We start from the raw sequence: 25,377 nt of genomic DNA, 5'->3' as shown, positions 1-25,377 counted from the left end.
TAGTGTATGTTGCTAGAAGAAGAAGAAGAAGAAGAGAGTTTTAGTGATGATGGCAGGATTTTAGTGTATGTTGCTAGAGAAGGAAAACATCATTTCCAAGGATTTTAGTGTATGTTGCTAGAGAAGGAAAACATCATTTCCAAGGATAAAAGAAAAAGGATGAGCCAATACTTACGTGCAAAGGAGTAATGCCTGCAATCATTAGCACAATAATATTTAGACAAGGTTGTCCACAATCTAAGAGCACGCCAATGATTGTGCGCACATCATTAATGGTGTGTGTGTGTGCATAAAGAGACCACATACATAAATAGATTGCCCCACAAGGTCGCTAGTACAAAGCTTGAGCACTTCATCATGTCTTTTGTCACTTGGTAAAAGGGGAAAGAGAGGAGAAGTATCTCTTTCATGACCCCATATGGAACAAAGGGAGAAACCAATGTTTCACTAGTTTCTAGTTTCCAGCTTTTACCCCCTAGAAAAGAGTTTTGGAACGAGCCAAGCTGCAAATGTTTATTGTATGTGAAAGCATGCCCTTGAGTATAATGTATAGTGTTGCTAAAGCAGCAATGAATGTATTGTATATCATTACTAAAACATCAATGACATCCTTGATCATGGCTTGTTGTGGCATAACCAACAAAAGTTTGACCCCGATCAATAAGGGTATATGCCATGTCTGAAGGGGGGGAAAAGCAACATCGATTTCCAATCTGAAATAGGATGCGTCAATTGTGTGGGATTTGCTACAAAGAGTTGTTTATTAAAATGGCAATGAGCACTTGACTTTCAATAAACATGTCAACAAAAACATACGCCAAGAGTAGATGACATGAAGGTTTTGGTCCTTGAGACGAGGCAGAATGTTTAAAACTCAGCATGACCAAACTATCACTCCCTTCACTTGTATTCCACAAGTGAGACCATTGTTTTACCTGTTTTAGTATATTTCTCTATTTTAGTATAATCAAGATCCATGTCCATCCATTAGAATGCATGGATAGGAACATGAACCAGTTGATCCCTACTATATAAGCAAAGCTTGTGAATGTCCAAGCCACCACAATGTGCACAAATTATACACAAAGCAAACTTGGGCAACATTTCATTGTGAAAAACGAACGCCCACACATCAACTATTGCTTTCACAATTTCTAGCGCAAGCAGAGGGGCTCAAAGTCACTAGAATGCTTATATATATATATATATATATATATATATATATATATATATATATATATATGAACAGTGTTGTTGGACAATTCAATTATTTCAGTGGCAGCTCCAGGAACATTTGTTAAGCGCTTGATTATATGTTACATTGATAGCATCCAATGCAAGCATATAACCTTAAGCAACACTGGGCTCATTGTTACCTTTAAGGGGCTGATAATATTATTGCGGTTGCTACTTAACCACCCATAGTAAGTGCTGTATCAGTGATGCATAAAGTTGACTATCAGTACCATTCTCTGTCTGATGGTTTGATTGTGCATTGTTACCAATTTGCCTTTTGGACACCATTTCTCAGGGACCTTGGGAGTCGAAGATTGCTGCCTGTTGGCCATAGCTAAAATTCAATTTCCTGTATTGATTGGAGAATTCAAGATTGTTTCGATCTAAAAAATCACTTGAGCACAACATTGTGTGGCCATAACTGGCCTGTTGCTATCATTTCGTTTAATATCAGAAACTCAAGACCTTGAAAGTAGACACAAGCGATTTCCAACTTCCACTTATTGTATGGCATGCGAGTTTGCAAAACTGCAGACTTTTGCAAAGCAACTTTGGGATATGGTAAAATACTAACAGTGAGTCAGATAAACAAGCAAAATGTGCACATCTCACACGTTATCTTCGTTTCAAACAAAGTTAAAACAGTGAAGTGACTTGCAGTTTCTTATAAGAGGCTAAAAAAAGTGTGCGGACAAGATAAATATGTTACAAATTGTGCAGCTGTACAGAAACAACTTGGAAGCCCAAAGCACTGCAGGAAAATAAGCTCTTCACACTTAGAATTACTTTTGAAACATCTACAGCCGCCGTCATGAGTGTAACTATGAAGAGCATACAGCCACTTGCATTATCACGGCTCCTTGTGTTTCACTTCCTAGATGGGAACAAACAAATCACGTTGAAGGAATTTACATAGCCAAATTTCCAAAAAGGGAAGCAGCATCCATCCAAGAAATTGGTGGCATAGCGCTCAAAAAGCTCAAGTCTTTCTATACAAGACAAATACATCCTAGTATCCACGTCCATCAATCTCTAGCAATTTACTTGGTACTCATTTCACGTGTAATTTCCCTGTTCATGCTTAATTGATGTGCACTACCCCAAGGGAACAATGTTCTTGTGACGGGAAGTTTCCTTCGCAACTCCTACAGAAAGATAAAAGTTGTTTAAGTCTGCACTCAATTTTCCAATTTTCTAACTTGGAACAGCTTGCTGGTCAAGACAAACATTGGAACAAACAAATATTGTAACAAACCTTAAAGGTATTATCTGAGAGTTTCGAGTAGCAATCCTGGGCAGATAAACAATTAAGAATCAGAAATTGAAATCAAAATGTGGAGTTAATAATCTAAGACTTGGAAACATACAGGTACTGCTCATTTACACACCTCTAGGCAGGCCAAATACTCTGATTCGTGATGTTGGATTATGGTTGCAACTGCTAAGGCAGTCTCTGATGGCCCCTGTCTCAACACCAGCCAAGGTCAGGATATTCTCAAAATTCAATGAGTTACAAAGCCACTATGTTACATGGCCAACTTACACGCTACTTCCTTAATAACAGCGCACAAACCTTGGAAAACATGCATCACAGAGAAACCTAGCTGTCTTCATAAATAAACATGTTTCCAAAAAGCTACGCTTTCTTCCAGCAAAGAAGCAACAAAACAATAATTCGTTAGATTGTGGAGCAGATCAGAAAGAGACACTCAATTGCTACAGCCTACCTTAGAGGGCCTTTCCATACGCCCGCCAGAAATACCTCTGAAAGCACTTCCTGGTCAAATGCAGCCTCCCCGTAGGACCGTCAGAATCACCGCTACAGAAAAGTGCTGCAGGTGTGCAGGGTGGTTCAACCAGCCTCCGAGAGACCATCCTGCCTCCAGCAACGGTGATTGACAGTCCAGTGGAACATTGCTTTTCCTCAAAATAGACACGCCCCAAAAAGCTTTCACCACCATCCACGGAGCACAACACCGTTACAGTCCTAGAGGAAAATACGCATGCTGCTTCCTCCATCTTGTTCAAAAATCAAAGCAAGGTCAGCCTGTCTAATTTGGAAGGTTGTCCGTGCAAGCCAACAAACCTGCATGGTAATGTATTCTCCTGCTATGCTGCCCTGCACTTTCATGCTAGCAGTAGCGTCCTGTAGCAGCTGCTGTAATAGACTTGGACACTCCAAGTCGAAAATCTACTACGACACCACAAATAACCACTTCAAAACAGTTCACAGTTCACAACTTAGTCGACACTGGCCCGGCGGAGTTCCGTGCCTAGAGATATTGGCCCCAAAGACTAGCACCCCTTTCGGTATTTCTTTTGTATTAATATGCAACTCAAAGTACAAGCAAGTAGCCGGGACTCACTCTCAGACTCTGCGTCCAGATGCTCCAAGAAGTGAGAGCCCAAGCTACCAATTTAAAGAGTTTACAAGGGACGCTAAAAGCAGAGCCCAAAAGCTGAAAATTAAAAGTTGTCCAATAAAGCACTTTCAATTTTCTCTCACAAGCTCTCTTGAGCTAAAATAAAGCAAAAGGCTCTCTCTTTCTCATCTCTTGCGTAGAAAAGCAACCCATGCTGCGTAGCCCAGAAAGCCAATCCACTCCCGTCCGTACCATCTGCCACGTGGCTGTACGGAATTCCGTGAAGTGCGCCGCATTTTGCGGGCTGTCTGTACGCTGTTGTTAGGTGCAGCGGAATGAATGTTGTATTTTCTCAAGATTAGTGATCTTTATTGCTCAAGGTTCCGTTTAGTTCTTAGGGAAAGAGAGAGCTTTCCGTCTTATGGAGAGTGCTATGATCATGAACAAAGTGAGTGGATATTGTGCGTGCAAGTGAATGAAACTGAGAGGAGAGAAAAGAGATATGACACCCGAGAGGTTGTAAAACCCTCCTCCCAAGGCCCCACTCTTGTCGGCGAGAGTGGTCTACTTTGATTGCACAAAGGTGTACAATGCGTATGCAATGGATTGATGCAATGAGACTATGCCGATGACGACGACGGTGATGACGACAACGACTTGGTGGCTGAGATCTGTGGTCTTCTAACTGCTGTTTTCGGGATTGTTTTGGTGGCTGAAAATGATTGTTTTGGCTGCGTTTTTCGAGGCTAAACTTGGGGATCTTCTGCAACCATCGGGGACTGAATCTGCTACCTTGTTATAGGCTGAATTTCTGCGTTTTGTCACTGCTGAAACTGCAGGTATGCTAGCGTTAGTATTGGGGCTGAAAACGCTGGAAAGGGCTGAGGTCTTGCTACAGATCAGGGCTGAAAACAAAAACGCTGCTGCATCATGCTGCTAGCGTTAGTGATTGGATGAATTCCTATTGTTCAAATGCTACCAAATGCTGAGTTCTGCTGTGGATGCCTAGCGTTAGTGAAGGCTGAAAAACGCTGATTGGGATCAGGTAAAACGCCAGGTTCAGATGCTTGAGGGCGATATGCTGAGGTGGGGAAACGCCAGGGTGATGGCTCTGCTGCTAGAGAAGGAAAACGCTAGGGAGATCTGGGGGAGAGCGAGGTTGGGAGTCCAAAAACGCAAAGGTGCTAAGATATTGTTGAGAAGTTGCCTGTTGAGCGGGAAGCTCCTGCTGCCTCTTCTCCTAGAAAGACCGTAGAAGAGATGGAGAAGGAGAAGTATCCACTCCATGAAAGAACGTAGGAGAATCACTTTTGGCATTGAGAGTTAAAGTGTTAGCCTCCCAATCAACGAGAGGGTTTATTTCACGAAACCATTTCATGCCTAAAATCATATCACATCCTGAGAGAGGAGAAACAACAAATCTTCTAGTGAAGGCAGTCTGTTGAATTGCAAACAACACATCAAGGCACTCCTTCGTGATGAGACCGTCCATACCAGGACGAATGCCAGAGACCTCGATAGGAGATCTCGGACTAACTTCGAGCGGGCTCTCTCAACAAAAGAGGGGCTGATCACATCATGCATACTACCTAGGTCAAACAATAAAACAAAACGGTGCCCGACGTACGACCATAACATTTAATGAGAGAATCATCAATGGGAGGGTCCTGAGCAACTTTGGGCACACCCGTGTTATCATTCATTGCATTGATAGATGTAATGGGTGATGTGGGTTCTTTAGATTCAAGCTTAAGACATGTTCGTTTCATGTGACCCTTAATGTGACAATGAAAACGACAACCTTCCTTAGAATAAGTGCTTTGTTCTTCCGACGTGATGTAACCTCCTACAATTCCTTGTGCTACCTTTTCATTTGGAGTAAGCTTAGGTTTAGCAATTGTGTTAGCCTTACCCTTAGATTCATTGAAAGAATTCTTTGATGAGAGATTGTTGGAAGATTGGTTAGAAGAGTTATCATTCTTACCGTTCTGAGGAGTCTGCGAGGTACTTGTGGAAGTCTTGTTCTCCTTAGGCTTTCCCTTGTTGTGCTTCATCTCCTGTGCGAGAGCAATCGCTACCGCCTTGTTGAGGTCGATTGGATCGAGTACCTCGACATCGTACTTGATATACTCGTCCAATCCAAAGAGAAAAGCCTCTTTGCGCTCTTCATCAGACATGCGTAGTTGGGTACCTAGCTGCAAAACACGATTAGAAAAAAACATGACCGGCATACCATTTTGCTTAAGAGCGCGCCAATCGTCCTTCAATCGTGCAAGGTACTGAGGTGGCATAAACCGCGTCTTGAGCTTGTCTTGGAAATCAGCCCAACTAAAAGAGAGGGACATGAAATCGTCGGCTGCCTCTAGGTGCGCGGCTAGCTATGCCTCTTGCCATGCGTGGTATCAATTGATGGCATCACCGGCAAGCTACATAGCTGCTGTCAAAACTTTGTTGTTTCCTGTCTTCTTAGTTGTCGCAAAATAAGCATTAAATTGATGCAACTAAGAATGAATAATTGTAGCATCAATCTTATCGTCATACCTACTGAAAGTCAACTTTTCTGTGACTGGATGGTTAGAATCCGCGTCGTGGCTTGCGCCACTTGACTAACTCCCACGATCTTTGGGTGGTTCGATCTTCGAGGCTAGGACTTGGGCAAGCGATTCCTGAGTGCGTAGCTCTCGTCGAGCTTCACGCTCGGCCTCCAAAGCTAATCTACGAGCTTCACGTTCGGTCTCCAAAGCCAATCTATGAGCGGCACGATCGGCCTTCAATGCTACGTTTCTTGCTGTCGCTTCTTCCTTCCTTAGTTCTTTTCTTTCTTTTCTTGCGTCGCGCTCGCGTTCTAAAGCAAGGCGCTTGTCTTCTTGTCTATCCATCATGCCCATCATTTGCTTCATCATTGCCTCCATAGGGTCTCGTGCACTTGGTGGCGTAGATGGCGAAGGGGGAGGGTTAAAGAAATCATCTTCGGGTGGGGACGAATCTTCGTCGCCTCTCTCATGCTCATCACCTGTATGCCAAGTATCCATTCCGCTTCGGGTGGCGACCATGCACTATGATCTTGGGGTCTTAAGCTCGCGAGGAACTTGGGTTCTTGAGGGTCTTGAGGTTCTTGAGGTCCTTGATTCGTGAGAATCTTGGGTTCTTGAGGTTCTTGAGGGTCTTGGGTTCTTGGGGTTCTTGAGGTTTTCTTTCGCTTGCAAATCGCATTGGAGAAGAATCTTCTCTTCACCCGAGTTCTACTCTTTTCTGCGAGCGCACCCCTTGGCGGTCTTGCGCTCACGCCAAGGTTGCTTTTTCCCACCTCACGTCGACTAGCCGGCCGCTAAGTGCACGGTCAGCTCTCAATGAGTGAAAAGAGACACAAGGGGAGGCTGGGCAAGCCCTTCTTTCTTGGGATTCCTGTCACTCTTCAACAAAACAAGATTAGAAATCGCCACGCCCAAGCAAACTTGGGTTCGTGCGATCGCAACAAGCAAAAAAAATTATTGCGGTTCTTGTGGTTCTTTCCTTGAGTACTGCAGAACACTTCCAAAGATCTGATACCAATGTTATGTGCTGTGGAATGAATGTTATATTTTCTCAAGATTAGTGATCTTTATTGCTCAAGGTTCCTTTTAGATCTCAGGGAAAGAGAGAGCTTTCCGTCTTATGGAGAGTGCTATGATCACGAACAAAATGAGTGGATATTGTGCGTGCAAGTGAATGAGACTAAGAATAGGTATAACCGGCCCGTACAACGTAGAGGGCAATACTATTTCAATTACCTGTAAACTTTACACAGAGCACTGAGAAGGGAAGAGAACACAGTTGCGTCCAACGACTAGAATGTCATTGCGCACACAAGACCGACACCCTGTAGGCCCCAAAGACTGGCGCCCCTTTCGGTATTTCTTTAATTTAGAGAGAGAGAATTACAAAAAGAGCCCCTGGAAGACAACACCTGCATCCGGCTAGTATGCTACAGATTCGGTAAAATTTCGGCAGGTAACGATACCGAAATCAATCCGAATCAGTTTCTAAGGTAAGCCCTCTGTTCCACGAACATATTCCCTCTTTGGGCTCAAAACAGCCCCAAAATAGAGTAAAAACAGCAAGCGTACAATGTTGAATTTACTGTGCAATCGAGAGGTTATCACCCTCTCGTGTACTTGCTTTGGTGCAGTAGCTAGCTACACCGGTTCCTGTGCAAAGAGGCTCTTGCCTCAGCACGAAAGCATATTTCCCCACAGTCGTACATAGGTCAAATGAGAAGCCCACTAGTGGGGCATAACATACTGTACGTAGGGGAGAAAGAGAGCAGTATGTAGCGTGCGGGGCATCACTCCCGTCACCATACTATACATAGAGGGCAAGGTAAGCATTCCATAGCTTCTGTACCTGCTACAATCCACCTGAGGCTGAAAATGGCGCCCCCTTTGTTGATATGCAGCTCGTTTTTGCCTCCCACAGTGGAGGATCGCTGACAGGCTGACACGTCGCCTAGTTTCTGAGTTTGGGCTTTCCCTGCTAAAAATCTCTCAACTGCTGCGTCAGTTGACTTGGCAGCAGAGCAATAAAATGTTCCCCTTGTCATTCCAGAGCTAATGACGCGAACACATTTTCCGATCAAAAATAGCAGTTCCCTAAATTTTAGGAGATGCTTCCATAGCGTCCCTATCGGTCTCCTGACCATCATTGAAGACTACCATTTGACCAACATCTACAATGTGGGTTAATTTACTGGCTCCTTTCAACTTATAAAGTTGCAATGACTTGACAAATGGCCCAAATTCCAGTTTGACGCACACGAGCTTCCATACTCATCAGAATTCAGTGCTAACTGCCCCGGGCAGTCCCTGTATGATCGACCTAGATCCCCGATGTGAGAAACCCATTTGGCTGCAGCCGTTTCACACTAGCCATGCAATGTCCACTTGCACCTTTTCAAGAGTTTTGGGACAACAAGTAAAAATAAAATAAATATAACTAATACTTATTTACGGAAGGCAACAAGAAAAATACACCTCCTGGTGACACACCCCACCCTTGAAATATTGCAAGCGACCTCGCTTGCATGCCAATAATACATGCGGATATTTCCTGATATCACATATATTCTATGATGGGAATCCAAGATATACATGCTTCCGGAAATGTAGCGTTGGACGATTAAACAATCCCACCAACCTGGCTACGACACATATATCAAGGATAGAAGTCTTCTAGTGTACTCTTGAGCACAAACTTCTCTAGCTAAATTCTGTATGGAAAGAGTAGATACAATTGCTTAACTACTCTCTTGAGCATCATGAACCATGCTCTTGCCTTGCTCCAAAAAGGCTGCATCAAGTCACTGTGGGTTCCATCTGAAAGGCTTCAAGATACAATTGCAATAGCTGAGGTGAATCAACCAATTCAGAGTCTTCCATCCATTTGGCATCTAACGATGGATAGTTTTTGAACTTCACCAAATAGCGTCTTGCAACTTTTCCTCTAACCTTTCTTTCTTTATGTGCCAATATCTGTTCAGAAACAAGGATTTCATCCGATTCTTCCACTTCGGGTTGTTCCTCATCAAGCATATTCTTTGGCACATCACCAACAAAGGGCCTTAGAAGGCTGACATGAAAAGCATTATGTATTTTCCAACCTTCTGGTAGCTTTAACCTGTAAGCTACATCGCTGATCTTTTCTGAAATCTGAAAAAGACCATAATATCGCATACTGAGCTTAGGAAACAAGCGTTCCTTGCCTTTCCTTTTTCTTAACCTGGCCTTTTCAAAGAGCAAAAGTACCCAATCACCAAGTGAAAATACAAGTTCACGACGGTGACGATCAGCAGCTTTCTTTTGCTTAGCCTAAGTCTTCTCAAGAGAAATCTTTATCTTCCTGTATGTTTCATCCATATCTTGCACATACTTGTCTGCCTCAAATATCTTGTCCTTAGTCTGCAAAATGGGCGGGACTTTCTTTCCTCCTTCCACTATCTCAAATGGTGCCTTACATGTTGATGTATGCACAGTGTTATTGTAAGCATATTCAACCAATGGAAGATGGTGTTCCCAAGTTGCCTTATGCTCAAACACATAACATTTGAGCAGGTCCAAGACAGTAGAATTTGCCTCTTCTGACTGTCCATCAGTTTGCGGATGAAACGAAGAAGAGAACTTGAGCGTAGTGCCCATGTTCTCAAACAATGCCTTCCAGAAAAGACTCGTCATACGTGGATCCCTGTCACTGACAATTGACTGAGGCATCCCGTGGTATTTAAAGATATTGCTCATAAATATCTTGACCATGTGTTCTGGCTTTATCTTCTTCCTCACAGGAATGAAATGGGCATGTTTATTGAACCTACAAATGATAGTCCAAATCCCATCATTGCCTGTTTGAGTCCTTGGAAGATCAAAGATAAAGTCCATTGCTATGCTTTCCCATGGCCTATCAAGGATCGGCAATGGCTGCAACAATCCCGGTTGCTTTTGTCTGTCAAATTTGACCTTTTGGCATACTAAGCATGATCTTACAAATGTGTCAACATCTTGACACAAAGCTGGCCAATAGAAGTAAGCCTCAACTCCTTTCACTGTCGCATCAATTCCACGATGCCAGCATAAGGTGGAGCATGACTTTCCATCAAAATCTTCGACTGTAACTATTTAGTAACGCATAACTTTCCATGCATCATGAGAAAGTCATTCTTAAGCATATAGTGCTCATAATGTTGCCCATCAACAAGCTGGTCATAGATCCTTGCAAAATCTCAATCTTCAACATATTGTGTCTTCATTTCGTCTAATTCACAATGGTACGGAATTGACACTGTTGAAATTTGGGGCTTTCGTGACAACGCATCAACCACCACGTTCTTTTTCCCTTGCACATGCACAATCTGAAAATGGAACATTGACAAGATGTTTGCCCATCGCATGTGCTTCTCAGACAACTTCGTCTGTGTAAGAAAATATCGCAAGGTTTGATGATCCGTTTGGACAACAAAATCAGCCCCTAGCAAATAGTGTTTCCAACTAGTGAGAGCATGAAATACTGCCAGCAATTCTTTCTCATAGACTTGCAAGTTCCTTTCTGTCTTCAAAAGAATTCTGCTCTCATATGCGACTACTCGGCCATTCTCCATTAGAACTGCACCAAGACTATGGCCACACGCATCACATTGAACCACAAAAGGTTTAGAAAGATCTGGCAAAATAATTACCGGATCTGAAGTCAGCTTCTCTTTCAAGTGTTTGAACGCTAAAATTTCCTTGGCTGTCCACTTGAAAGTAACTCCTTTTCCTTGCAGTGCATGGAGTGGAGAAGCAATCTCAGCAAAATTTCGGATGAACCTCCTGTAATAGGAACATAAGCCTAGAAAGCTTCGAATGTCATGTACGGACTTCAAGTCTGGCCATGACCTAATTGCTTTCACTTTAGCGGGATCCATGCGTACCCCATCCTTTGAAACAATGTGCCCAAGGAAGTGAATCTCTTGCAAAAAGAACTCACTTTTCTTCGCATTAATGAGTAGCCTATTCTTGCGTAGCTCATTGAAAACTGCGGTCAAGTGATCCCTATGCTCCTCTTCAGACTTTGAGTAGACAATCATGTCATCAATGAAGGTACCCACGAAGTTTCTACGTGGTCTAAAAATTCTGTCCATCATTCTATTAAATGTGGCAGGAGCATTTGTGAGACCAAATGGCATGACAAGAAACTCATAGAGACCAAATGTTGTCATGAACGCAGTCTTATGGACATCTTCTGGTCTAATGCGTATTTGATGATACTCGCTCTTTAGGTCTATTTTGTAAACAATGACGCTCCCTCAAGCTGATCAAGAATGTCATCTATCTTCAATATGGGGAACCTGTTCTTGATGGTATTCTTATTCAAGGCGCGATAGTCAATGCACATGCGCCATGAACCATCCTTCTTCTGCACTAAGAGTACAGGCGAACAAAAAGGGGATGAACTGGGCTGAATCAGCCCCTTCTCTAAAAGCTTGTTGACCTGACCCATAATCTCTTTCTGCTGGGCTGCTCTAACCCTGTATGGTGGTCTATTCGGTGGACTAGAACCTGGCACAAGATCTATAGTATGATCCTCAAGTCTCTCAGGAGGTAACTCCCCTGGCAAAGAGTCCGAAAAACAATCACTGAAACCACTCAAAAAAGTTGACATGTCTTTATCTAAGGTAGACAAATTAGATACAACTTGAGGTACTTCTTTTGCAAAGATCAAGTACACAGAAAGATGATTCTTTATTACAGATGAAATAGCAGAAGCAGAAACAACTGGAACAGACTCGCCTTTAAGCTTTACATCAAGGACATGAGTCTTTCCTCTATGTACAAGGGTAATCTTTTTGTTGTAAGTATCCACCATAGCATGCAACCTGTAACACCATGGGATACCCAATAACACATCTATGCCCTCAAGCGACATAATATGAAATTCTTCCGCATCCACATAGCTTTGAATGTGCAGACGAAGCTTTCCCAGAATGGGAGTAACAAGCTCTGAATGTCCTGGGCATGCCAAACCTGCTTCGCCTGTCATACCCATCTCCTCTGCACAAATGCCTAACTTTGATGCCAATTCTGGTGATATGAAATTTGCACGGGCTCCTGGATCAAAGAAAACCAGCACTGTCTGGTCTCTAACTTTGCCCCAAGCTCTGCACAGCTCCGTGGCATCTGTGTTTGGCTGGTCTCCAACCACATCTGGAACAAGTCCTGCACTCGGCTTTGGCTTCTTCTCTTTATGGTCTGACTTGTCATCCTTATCCTGTGACTTCTTCAGTGGGCACTCATTTGCAAAGTGTCCTTCCTATTCCCAAATGTAGCATTTCTTGGCCTCCCTAAGAGCTTTCCTTTCTTGAAAAGTTTTGCCAGAAAAATGCCTTTTTTGTCCTTGTCCTCGTTCCGAAGAAGATTTAGACTGCTTCTTGGACGTATCAGCTTCTTCAGTGGAGGGCTTCTTTGCAGGAGACTCAGAAGGCTTTGCTACAACATTGCCCTTGGCTGAAAACTGTTTGCCCTGGGCCCCTTTCTTGTGGCTATTAAATCCATCGGAATCTCCCTTCGACAGATTGTTGGCCACTCTTGCATTCTCTATCAACTAAAACATATTCATGACAGTAGTCTTTGTGCAGTAGTCCCTGATTTTCTTGGGCAATCCACAACAGTACTTCTCAATCTGTTCTGACAAAGGCACAAACCTGTAAGAAGTGACTGGCAACAGTGCGGCGCAAGACCGTTTATTGTACTCTTCCAGATTCGCACACTGTTTAGCATTCAACTCGTGCCATTCTGTCATCACATCCACTTCAAAAGTGTTTGTCAACCATGCAGGCTCAAAAAGTTGTTTGAATTGGACCCACGTTGTTGGGGCTTGACCTTGGTTCAACAATGCGGTCCACCATTGAAGCGCATTCCCTTTCAAGAAAGTGGCAGCCTTGCGTATCTTTGAAGATTCCGTGAAGTTGCCTCCAGCATAAGCTGCATCGAACTGCTGTATGAAGGTCAAAGCCTTTAATTGGTCCTCAGTTCCTCTGAAAGTTTCAAACTTCACTCCCTGCCCACCTTCCTTGTAATCCTTAGGCTGACTCAAAGGAGCCACATTATCATAAACAGGTGCCTGTAACAGTGGTGCTCCATGAGTGTTCATTCCAGCACTCGCATCAACTGGTTTCCCTATCATATCTGCATTTTGTACGTATGGCTGCGAAAAACCAGCCATACCAAATTGTGTTCCAGGCACTCGAAACTGGCCATAGGCACCTTGAAAACCTGGTTCGACACCCATGTTTGCGTACATAGGGTTACCCATGCCTGTTTGCATTGTCCCGAACACATTCCCTGGCATATAACCTGTGGAAGGTCCAGCCATAGCTTGAAACACTGAACCACCTCCAAAATAACCAGGACAAGTATTAGGTAATGGAAGGGTCTGACGCATAGCCTATTCATTGCTCCCTTGACCATTCACAAACGGTTCCTGTCCGCCTAAAGCAAGTTGCTTTGGATCATTGGACACCGCTAGTTGCTCAACCACATGGGCTTTCCCTCGAGCATCATGAGTCCTCTGCGCATTAGAAATCTCCTTTTCCTGCAGCGGCTCAGTCATGCCCTGTGTAGAAGGCTGAAAACCCTGTGTCGGAGCCTGTAAGAATTCTTGCATCCTTGGGTTGTTAGCCAACTGCTGAAACATGTCCATGCAACAACGCAGTTGAGTTCTAAACAACTTGTCCTCTTCTTGAAGAGTTGAAGGAATTTTCTCTATGCCATGTGAGGAAGATCCCTCTTCAGGTACTTGGTCTCTCTTCTCTGCCATATCGACAAGCTCTGTGTTGCTTTCACCCACAACAATCCACGCTGCACTTTTTGAAGAAAAAGTGACTATCCCGGCAATGAAACCACATAACCGGCCCGTACAACGTAGAGGGCGGTACTATTTCAATTACCTGTAAACTTTACACAGAGCACTGAGACGGGAAGAGAACACAGTTGCGTCCAGCGACTAGAATGTCACTGCGCACACGAGACCGACACCTTGTAGGCCCCAAAGAATGGCGCCCCTTTCGGTACTTCTTTAATTTAGAGAGAATTACAAAAAGAGCCCCTGGAAGACCACCTGCATCCAGCTAGTACGCTCCAGATTCGGCAAAATTTCGGGAGCATAACGATACCGAAATCAATCCGAATCAGTTTCTAAGGTAAGCCCTCTGTTCCACGAACATATTCCCTCTGTCGGGAGCACAAAACAGTAAATTGCAGGTCGCTGTAATTTCTGGTTCAACCCTGTTTTTGACCTGATTTGGGCACACGACTGTTCCTACACTGTTCCCAAGGTAGTTTTCGTACGACGTACGGAACGTCTCATTCCGTACTGCGGATCACGTACCGTCCCGTACGTTTTGTACGGTTTTTTTTTTTTTTTTTTTTGGGGCAAAATTCACAATTGTGAATGGATTACATTGAGCAGCCCAACTCTCTCTCTCTCTCTCATGCTCTAGCCTCTTCCTATTTAAGCAATGCCTCTCTATCTTGTTCTCCAACACTTCCAAGCTCTCAATGCTCATTGCCCTCAAGCTCTCAATGCTCTCAATGCTCTCGCTGCTCAATGCTCCCATGTTCTAGCTCTCAAGTGACAAGCTCTAGAGACTAGAGTCTTGCCTCTCCATCTTCTCTCCATTGGGTCTCTCCCTCTCAAGCTCCCATTGAAGATCTCATAATGTCAAGTTTCTTTAAGTGTAAAGTTTAAACCCAAGGGCCTGAGCCTTAGACGTAAGAATTCTTTGTTTTTTTATTTTGAACGTACGTAACGTCATCGTACATCTTAATATTTTTTAGTTCGTTTAGTACCGCACATCATCGTACGTCTACAAAACGTACGAGACCGTACGAGACCACTATGACTGTTCCCTGCACCTTGGGCTAAGTGCCCCTTCATTCTGGAAACATTTTGGGCTCAAAACAGCCCCAAAATAGAGTAAAAACAGCAAGCGTACAATGCTGAATTTACTGCGCAATCGAGAGGTTATCACCCTCTCGTGTACCTGTTTTGGTACAGTAGCTAGCTACACCGGTTCCTGTGCAAAGAGGCTCTTGCCTCGGCACGAAAGCATATTTCCCCACAGTCGTACATAGGTCAAATGAGAAGCCCACTAGTGGGGCATAACATATTGTACGTAGGGGAGAAAGAGAGCAATATGTAGCGTGCGGGGCATCACTCCCGTCACCATACTGTGCATAGAGGGCAAGGTAAGCATTCCATAGCTTCTGTACCTGCTACAATCCACCTGAGGCTGAAAATGGCGCCCCCTTTGTTGATATGCAACTCGTTTTTGCCTCCCACAATGGCGAATCGCTGACAGGCTGACACGTCGCCTAGTTTCTGAGTTTGGGCTTTCCCTGCTAAAAATCTCTCAACTGCTGCATCAATTGACTTGGCAGCAGAGCAATAAAATGTTCCCCTTGTCATTCCAGAGCTAATGACGCGAACACATTTTCCGATCAAAAATAGCAGTTCCCTAAATTTTAGGAGATGCTTCCATAGCGTCCCTATCGGTCTCCTGACCATCATTGAAGACTACCATTTGACCAACATCTACAATGTGGGTTAATTTACTGGCCCCTTTTAACTTATAAAGTTGCAATGACTTGACGAGTGGCCCAAATTCCAGTTTGACGCACATGAGCTTCCATACTCATCAGAATTCAGTGCTAACTGCCCCGAGCAGTCCATGTATGACCGAGCTAGATCCCCGATGTGAGAAACCCATTTGGCTGTAGCCGTTTCACACTGGCCATGCAATGTCCACTTGCACCTTTTCAAGGGTTTTGGGACAACAAGTAGAAATAAAATAAATATATCTAGTACTTATTTACGGAAGGCAACAGGAAAAATACACCTCCTAGTGACAGAAGGAGAGAAAAGAGATACGACACCCGAGAGGTTGTAAAACCCTCCTCCGAAGGCCCCACTCTTGTCGGCGAGAGTGGTCTACTTTGATTGCACATAGGTGTACAATGCGTATGCAATGGACTGATGCAATGGGACTATGCCGATGACGACAACGGTGATGACGACGACGACTTGGTGGCTGAGGTCTGTGGTCTTCTAACTGCTGTTTCGGGACTGTTTTGATGGCTGAAAATGACTGTTTTGGCTGCATTTTTCGAGGCTAAAATTGGGTATCTTCTGCAACCATTGGGGACTGAATCTGCTACCTTGTTATAGGCTGAATTTCTGCGTTTTGTCACTGCTGAAACTGCAGGTATGCTAGCGTTAGTAATGGGGCTGAAAACGCTGGAAAGGGCTGAGGTCTTGATGCAGATCAGGGCTGAAAACAAAAACGTTGCTGCATCATGCTGCTAGCGTTAGTGATTGGATGAATTCTTGCTATTCAAATGCTACCAAACGCTGAGGTTCTACTGTGGATGCCTAGCGTTAGTGAAGGCTGAAAAACGCTGATTGGGGTCAGGTAAAAAGCCAGGTGTTGCATTGTGATGTACCAACTACTGAATATTCCTAATTGGATGAGATTGCCTGCGTATGTAATTTTGATCAAAAGAGCAGAAAGGAGAAGCTAACTCCTTAATAAAAAGAGCAAACCGATTGTCCCTTGGAATGCCCCTCGAAAATTTTTGAGCTCACTTGAGTTGTTTTGCAGATATGCTGTAATCGCGGACGATTACTCTCTTTCAAGAAGGGGAGATGTAACAAACTACTGACATGTCAAAGCCTAAAGAACAGAGCCAACTTACAGATGACGTGGCTGACCAAGAGCAAAAACCCTAACCCTAATTTCTGCCAGAAACCCTAACTACTGAAACCCTAATTCTAGAAACCCTAACCCTAAAACTTGCAATTCCTAATTCTGGAAACCCTAACCCTAAAACCTACAAACCCTAATTCTAGAAACCCTAAGAAGAACAAGTAACAGTAGAAGTCTTACCAACTTATGGAGACCCTGTCCGATGGGACCCCAAGTGACATAAAGCCACAAAAAATAAAGCAGAACACACTCAAAAGACTTTGCACATCAAAATATGATGATGTGGCACCTGTACGGACGTCGCGGAATTCGCGACGGATTTTTAGGGAAATCCCAAAATTTTAGAAAAGTGATTTTTTGGGGTCAGCTTTTCATATTTGATGCTTTTAGGCTTTGGGCCTTTAAATATGAGCCTTGGGGGCCCTCTCTGGCACTCTTCAGCGCACAGATTGCAGAGGAGGTGCTTCCCAGCTCTTGTACTTTGCGAATCAGCAGTAACATAAAGAAATACCGATAGGGGCGCCAAGGTTTGGGGCCAATACTCTCTGGGGTGGTTCCGCCACTCCATGTCACGTGTCGTCTCTCTCTCGGGGTTCAATTGGGGCCCCAAGTGACAAAGGCATTAAAAATAAGTAGAACACGCTCAAAAGACTTTGCATATCAAAATATGATGAGGTGGCACTTGTACGGACGTCCCTGAATTCGTGGTGGATTTTTAGGGTAATCCCAAAATTTTAGAAAAGTGATTTTTTGGGGTCAGCTTTTCATATTTGATGCTTTTAGGCTTTGGGTCTTTAAATATGAGCCTTGGGGGCCCTCTCTAGCACTCTTCAACGCGCAGATTGCAGAGGAGGTGGTTCCCGACTCTTGTACTTTGCGAATCAGCAGTAATATAAAGAAATACCGAAAGGGGCGCCAAGGTTTGGGGCCAATACTCTCTGGGATGGAATTCCTCCACTCCGTGTCGCGTGTCATCTCTCTCTCTCTCTCTCAGTTCAATTGTTATGAACTGCTAAAAATCTGTTCAGTGTGTTCTTTTCTATTGGCACGCGGTGCACGCCTTGTGACATTATCTGCTTGGAAGCACTCTAGCTGCAAGTCGTATTTTGTTTTGAAGTGTTAAATTCCAATCACAGGCTTATTCGGAAAGTTTTTTTGTGCCGTAAAGTTCAAGTAAAGTTAAAACAGTGTAACGATTGGGTGAAAGCTAAAGTCTATCGCCCTACGGGCGAGTTTCAGAGCACAAAACGCCAAAGAACTCCTTTCTTTCCTTTTGTTCGTGCCGATAATCTCCACGATCGACGAGCCTTGGGCTTTGATACCATGTCAAAGTTGACAATGCGGAAGCGTACAATGAGCGGGAGAGAATACATGAGAGAGAGAGAGAGAGAGAGAGAGAGAGAGAGACTCTGTTGAACCAACCAACTAAACAATGAATTAGTGATTTACAATGGGAGCAAGGTGGTGCTTATATACTCACCTTAGCAAATTGCCCTACCCAAATAAGTAAAATAAATACCTAAAGTCAAATAAATCTTGAAATCACATTGGGCTATTCGTTTGAGATGCCATAACTTCTCAACACATTTAGCCAAAAGGCACCTTTGGAAAGGCCTTCTTAGTACTTACCCTTTCACCGACCATAAAGGAGTTCAATTAAAGATTACTCAAATTATGCAAGGTAGTTCCATCCAGTCTGTAAAGATGACCGCGACTCAGAAGCTCGAAAGCCTTTTTTAACTTGGCCACTTCACTCCACCTTCGAGCTAAAATACTACTTTGTAAATCTTCTACATCTATGGCCCCCGATGCATCCATGAGAAGTTTAACTGATCATAGCTCAGCCTTCAGCAGCTTGGCTTGGCAACAGGCAATAATTGACAATCCACTCTAAGGTCAGGGTGATTGCCACCTTGCAACCATCAGCTTCATTGCTCCCTCTTTTTTATAGACATTGACTGCTCCCCCTCCTCCCATCTCTCCCCTCCTGTCACCACACATGCACAAATATAAAACCCGGTTGTCACCTCAGAATTGGGCACCTTTACTGAACTAATCATAGCTCAGCCTTCAGCAGCTTGGCTTGGCAACAGGCAATAACTGACAATCCACTCTAAGGTCGGGGTGATTGCCACCATGCAGCCATCAGCTTTATTGCTCCTCTTTTTTATAGACATCGACTGCTCCCCCTCCTCCCATCTCTCCCCTCCTGTCACAACACATGCACAAATTTAAAACCCAGTTGTCACCTGCAGAATTGAGGCATCTTTACACTCATAGCCAGTATCCAGCTGAACATTTCCTTCTTCAAAATAATGTGCTGAAACCTACAACAACCAATTAAAACATAAGTAATGGATTCAAAAACTGTCCAGCACAAGGTTAACTCATTTGATTCATGCTACTTTGTCAGATCAGGATAGCAATAAAAGCAACACCACCTTTTCTTTCAACTTCTAACACCAACTTTTTATAAAACAAAGGAGAACTTTGAAATTATCGCAAAGAGTACAAAGCACAAAACGAGCTGAACACACCGATAGATTTTTCTCGCAAAATTGAATCATGATTGACTCGGACTAGGGACGTACATTTGCTGCAGCATAGCAAGCTGCCTCAATTCTTGAACAAGGAGAGAGCCAAAACACCACACACATCACCCATGCAGTAATGCAGCTAATTATCGAGTGTCACGAGAACATACTAAATGTGCTGTCACCAACCCAAAGATCTTCAGTCATAAAAAAGCTACTCAAAAACTGTAAATTTAGGACACGTTTGGAATTAGGATCGATAATTACAAATTAGCAAGCTAATCAAGTAACGGTGTTCCTTTATATATCTCTACTCCTACAAATTAACACATTGACCTTTTTTACGTTATCAAAATCTCGATGTGCATCTGGTATTCGCTCTTAGACTAACTTGGCTTTTTGTCATCGTCGTCTTAAGGTTCTAAAGCTCTGAATTTTGAAGAGTCGTAATCTCTATCGCAACCAGAGTATACTGTGACTGCTGTCAATTGAGTATATTATTAACTGATGTTTGCTCCCAAGCCTTTTTTCGGAGTCAAAAACCCTCTCCCAAGATTCCGTCGTTCCATATCCAATAAGGAATTCAGAGAAAGTATCTCTACTTTTTTTTTTCCAGATTTCCTAATACAAGCCCTTCCTTTTCATGACTTCTTCTCGATACCCCTTGGAAAAAACGGCATCCTCAAGTACGCAGCCAAAATTGAAACAAGACATGGCAACTACTCCAAGTGCTATTCCAAAGCATATTTTTCAAGCAAGTAGCAAGAGCTAATACTGAGCAGCATACTTCAACATACTCTGTCAACCAAATTATTCCCACAAACAGCCTTGCTCTCCATACCAAGCGTCCACACTGACTCCAGCACAAGCTGCTCTCTCCAACAACAGTCCCACAAAATTAAGCATTCTTAACATCCCCTCATCGGCTACCATTGCAGCAGAGACCTGCAGCAATTCCACATTAAGTATGTGCATAAACACATACATTTGTACATGAAGTCCACATCGTGTATCTTCTGCAGGGCTATCCCTATCGACTTCACACAGTTAATTAACTCTATTCTTTGGATCATTTCTCAAAGCGGACGCCCATTGTCTTTAGCATGGTAAGTTCTTCACAAGGTAGTTGTTTAATAACCAGACAAAGCTTTCCTGTATCTCAGTTGAGCAGCAGTTGCCCAAGGCTTCATGTAGCACTTCAGTATAACATCATAAAGCTACTACCATATTTTTTCCATACAGCAATCGCATACAGCATGAAAGTATGGAAAAATAATGGCTCAATCCTTAGGAACTTGATAACCACTGCTTGACAAACTCGCACAAGCTGATATTATGAAGTCTAAACCTTACGAAGTATAAACAGAGATAATGTTTCAACTCACAATCTATTAAAGCATGGTAAGTATGCATGATCATGCCATACACATATCCTACATATCGTACGCAAATCCATACGAGTATGAAATTCGATATATTTCCATACAAGTATGAAAAAACTATGTCTAGTACCTTGTTAAAGTGACTGCAATTCTGATACTTCGACCCTTAATGCTCTCATGGACAAAAGAGGGTCTCAAGTTGGTTAGTCCTTCTTGCCCAACCTAGTTTGCGTAAAGATAATGCACAGTACCTAAATTTCAAATTATACCAGTGTGAAAAAGTCTAGTAACTTGTTAAATTGACTGCAGTTACTAATACTCCTTAATGCTCTAATGGACAAAAGAGGGTCTCAAGTCGGTTAGTCCTTTTTGCCCAACCTTGTTAAGATAAAACACGCTACAAATCCAACAACCCAAAAAAACAAGCACGAGTCTCAAGGCCATCTGCTTGTAGCTTTTTCAGGGTCTCTTTATGCCCGAAAAGAGAAAAATAATCAAACTAACACAACAATTACTCCTCCATGTGAGTACCTTCTCTACCCTCACAATTATAAGACCAAATACCTTACCACTCATCATATATTCTTGAACAGACCCTGATATTTGGATGTGCATCCTCAAAATGCACAAAACCATCTTCTAGCATAAACACTCATAATTCTCTAAACATGGTGACCTTAAAAAGAACCAAACCTTTACCTTTATATGGCCTTTCAGCTCTACCGTTTGCAGGTCACCATGCAGCTGAGCTTTCCAAACTGAGCGCCATCTTCCATTGCTGTTTCACCGTCAGAACCTCAGATGTATTAGATCTAGCAAGACGGTAATTGACGGCATTGATATTTAGCGTTCGCTTGGATCCATACCAAAAGTTTTTGGGACTCAACTTAGCGGAGGATATCGTGATTGTGAGTTCAAAACTTTGTGAATCCTCAGAGTCCTTCCCATTTGTAGCATACACAGAGCAATGTCCTCTTGGGAATGCTTCGTCAATGTATCGCATCACCTCCACATCAATGGCACCACTGTACCATTTCCGAGGAGTATCACAAAGGGCATCATCCAACATAATTATAAGGAACCAAAATGATTGGGTAAAGGAAACACTCTCACAATGCAATGAAATTCTCCAATTCTATACAAAAAGGGATTAGAGAAAGCACCGATACTCCTCTACATAGGCTGATGGCAATTCGATGTCAGACGCAGGTCTTACTCCTGTACAAACCTGTAAAGAATCACACAGATTTCATTGCTGTTTCACAAGAGACTTACAAAACAAGAAAAACTATGACTCAAAAGGCTTTAAAATAAGAACCATTGATCACCTGCTTAATATGGTCAACTGTAGCAACCTGAGCAGTCCGCAAGTCGATAAAATGGTCAATATCGATTTCTCCATACTGAGATACAAGGACCTGTAGCAGCCAAATCTACCTGCAAATCAGAGAAGCCCAACCTCAGAAGTCCATGAATCCCATGCAGACTTGCTTATCCTAACCATCACATCACCATGAGCAACATAAGAACTCTTCTAAATCAAGGGCACGCCCAAAATGAGAGACATTACTGGCAGATTACAACGAAAAGATTAACTGCTGTATACCTGGCCGCTTCCATCAGACATCTCAATAGAAAGCATCTGCTCCTTATTATACAAAGGAAAAGCCTCACGGGCTGCTGCTTCGTAAATTACTTCATCCGAAAGCACTCCTTGCAAATCTGCATTGTTAACGACTTGAAGATATTAGCCGATCACAAAAACCTTTACAACGTACAATCAACTGATTTAAATAAATAAAGAAGAGTGTGACAACCATTATTTACATAGTTTGTTGAAGATTTCTTAAAAACAATAAAGTTTTAAAATCACACTCCACACCAAAGGCATAGTGCATCTCTCAACAATGGTTGTTGCAGGTTGGTAACATAAAAATTTATCAGTCTTACATTCAAAATGCAAAAACATCCTTTTTGCCTCATATTCAGCAGCCCAGCTAATAAACTGGGATCAACACAAAGGTTCTTAGATTCATCTACTCTATAGACTAGAAATGACTCATGGAAAGGACCTTCAAATAACTATAAATACCTAGACAAGCCGTGGTTGAATGGTATTTCCTCCTCATCAAGAGAAGATGGTAAACAGTTTCAAAAGCAGAACTGATTTGGGTTGAATCAAAAAACATAAACATGGTTTTTCCCTAACTATCCAACCTGACAAATATTAATCCATGAGGCACTACCCAGTGAGAGATATGTCCTACTAATCCTCCACAATACAATTAAAAAGGATGAAAAGATGGAAAAGAAATTCATTTGGTAGAATGAAGAAAACAAAATGAGAATGAAAAAAGCAAACCTTCCCTTTAAACAAACAGATAAGAAGAGAATTCATTGGTGGCACACACAATGACCGTAGCATGCTTGAAGTTGGTGCCGAGGTGTACTCAAAACCAAAGGCAGCCTAATTAAAACTCTTCGATGTTAAATTGCCAACGAAAGCAGTACATATTGATTACAGAACACACTTCTTGACATTGAACTTTGGTTCCTGTAAAGTTCACTAATTATTTCCTCACACTAAACTTACCAGCTTCACAAACTCATCAAACCCTTTGATTTTGTACACAAATCTCAAAGCAAAACACACATGCGGTTAAACAAGTTACCCATTGATGACCATCATGACACAAGACAAGTGATACCAGGACCCTTAATCAGTTCAAATCCCTGCTGTTTATGTGCCTTCATTTCTGGTTAAAAAAGTTTCTAACAAAAGCCACATTTGGCTTACTAAGCGTTTTCTGAACTCATAATAAGATAACCAGTGCACCGTGTGCATAGACAACTAACTGTTGCTCAGTTGCTTTCCAAGTAACCAGTGTTTCAATGACAAAGCTCTTTCCATGTACATCGTCCATGACTCTCTTCCTAGAGAAACAGGCTTGACAACAATGGATATGACTAAGCCGCTATCACTTAGAAATACAGTAACGATGAGCAATAATAAAACCTAATAGCCTAAACACATGGTAATCAAAGAAACGCAACGCTAAACAAAGACACGCACAGAACCAAACGCTAACAAATTCTCTCCCTGACATTCACGCGGTAAAAATGTGTGTGTGTGTGTGTGTGTGTGTGTGTGTGTGTGTGTGTGTGGCGCCGCGGGGGGTACCTTTAGCGACGTATTGAATCTCTCCAGGCGGAGAGTTCAGAAGAAACCATTTGGCCATGGCTATCTTCTGCTCATCAGAGAGCTCCTCGTCCTCTGCTTCGAGGCGATCCATGTGCTCCAGGAAGAGCCCTAAAACTCAAAGATCTCTTCACGGATACTCCGCTAGCAGAGTATTCATTTTGCAAGCTAGTTTAAACGCCCCGTGTAAACGGGCCTTTCAAGTAAGGACAAATCCTCCTTGTAAAGTAGACTGCCTTTTGCTTTTGTTGGTTACTAGTTGTCCTCACCCTCTCTCCTCGAAAAACGTAGAGTGGCATTCAGGCAACCTTATGGGCACAAATCAAGACAAGGTGAAAGGTCACAATGGCCAGCGTACCCAAGTTCCCATAAGCTTGATAACAAGCTGCATTCCCATACATGTTGATTGTCCAATTGCATAATCTATTTATTGTTCCGTTGTGCTAGTCAACCAATCCACAAGCAACCATTCACAAGTGGTTTTTGTTTTCGATGGTGAGAGGCCTTTCTAGAGAGTGGTCCACACAAGCGACACTTTTCACTTTATTGATAGTCGTAACAAGCCTATGGGTACATCGATTAGAATTATCGACACCTTCAAGGGTTTTTCAGAGGACATATGAGAATCTATACTACATATTAAGGAGACTGGTTTTCCAGTGCCATCTGTCAAATGTGATGCATTCGGTGAGTTCCGATGTCCAAACTTAGCCATACTCGTCTGAGTGAGGGGAGACGGCGAGTGTGCTCTGAGTCTCACAAGTCAGCCCAGCGAGACAGTGAGCACGACACACACATGACGCACGCACAGTGAGCGCCACTGGTGACTGAGCGTGACATCCTCATGCTCTGCAATGAATGCTTCAAGAGAGAGCGACTGACGATGAGATTGCAGGCTTGGTCCAGCTCAGCATCAAACAGAGAGAGAGAGAGAGAGAGAGAGAGAGAGAGAGATCCTGCAAACTGCAATAGGCGCTGTCCACCGGCCGCCGTCGGCGTCTGTGAGAGAGAGAGAGAGAGAGAGAGAGAGCCTGCAATAGGCGCTGCCCATCGACATTGAGAGAGAGAGAGAGAGAGAGAAGAGAGAGAGAGAGAGAGAGAGAGAATATCCCCGTCTGTGTGTTCGCGCATGACAAACTGTGTGTGTGTGTGTGTGTGTGTGTGTGTGTGTGTGTGAGAGAGAGAGAGAGACGTTTGAGGCCAAAATGATAATAGATATAGTAACTTCAAGATGGAGGCCAAAATAATATAACAAAAACTACCCGTCTACACTGTGGAAATTCCCAAAAGTACCCCTCAAATTTTAAAAATTCCCAATATACCCCCACTATTTTGTCAAAATGCCTTCCAAATTTTCCAGATTTCCAAAAAACCCTTGGTTGTGAGATTAAATTTC

At 43.0% G+C, this 25,377-nt stretch overlaps 1 protein-coding gene across 1 annotated transcript; it reads right to left on the bottom strand.

Moving 5' to 3' along the window:
• Positions 1 to 1,988: 1,988 nt before the first annotated feature.
• On the bottom strand, positions 1,989 to 24,140 carry CPA (Subunits of heterodimeric actin filament capping protein Capz superfamily). Its single transcript, XM_086494356.1, has 10 exons — positions 23,964 to 24,140; positions 22,389 to 22,504; positions 22,111 to 22,200; positions 21,946 to 22,010; positions 21,649 to 21,807; positions 21,482 to 21,560; positions 19,116 to 19,193; positions 2,625 to 2,699; positions 2,492 to 2,527; positions 1,989 to 2,381 (listed from the first exon to the last, which is right to left on the bottom strand). The coding sequence occupies exons 1-10, from the start codon at positions 24,073 to 24,075 to the stop codon at positions 2,277 to 2,279; spliced, it is 915 nt and encodes a 304-aa protein (XP_086350482.1). The 5' UTR covers positions 24,076 to 24,140; the 3' UTR covers positions 1,989 to 2,276.
• Between the last annotated feature and the right edge of the window lie 1,237 nt (positions 24,141 to 25,377).

This window comes from Adiantum capillus-veneris, chromosome 21 (genome assembly GCF_014529385.1).
Source record: "Adiantum capillus-veneris isolate H3 chromosome 21, ASM1452938v2, whole genome shotgun sequence".
Lineage (NCBI taxonomy): Eukaryota > Viridiplantae > Streptophyta > Polypodiopsida > Polypodiales > Pteridaceae > Adiantum > Adiantum capillus-veneris.
Note: the sequence above shows the minus strand (reverse complement) of the source record. Positions and strands in the feature narration are given on the sequence as shown.

Excerpts from the sequence above, each read along its gene's own strand:
- CPA (XM_086494356.1), bottom strand. The coding sequence starts at position 24,075 with ATGGATCGCCTCGAAGCAGAGGACGAGGAGCTCTCTGATGAGCAGAAG. Across the intron at positions 19,194-21,481 it reads AGCTGAAAGGCCATATAAAG|GTTTCAGCACATTATTTTGA; the intron begins GTAAAGGTTTGG and ends TGGTTGTTGTAG. Across the intron at positions 2,528-2,624 it reads AGTATTTGGCCTGCCTAGAG|GATTGCTACTCGAAACTCTC; the intron begins GTGTGTAAATGA and ends TTATCTGCCCAG.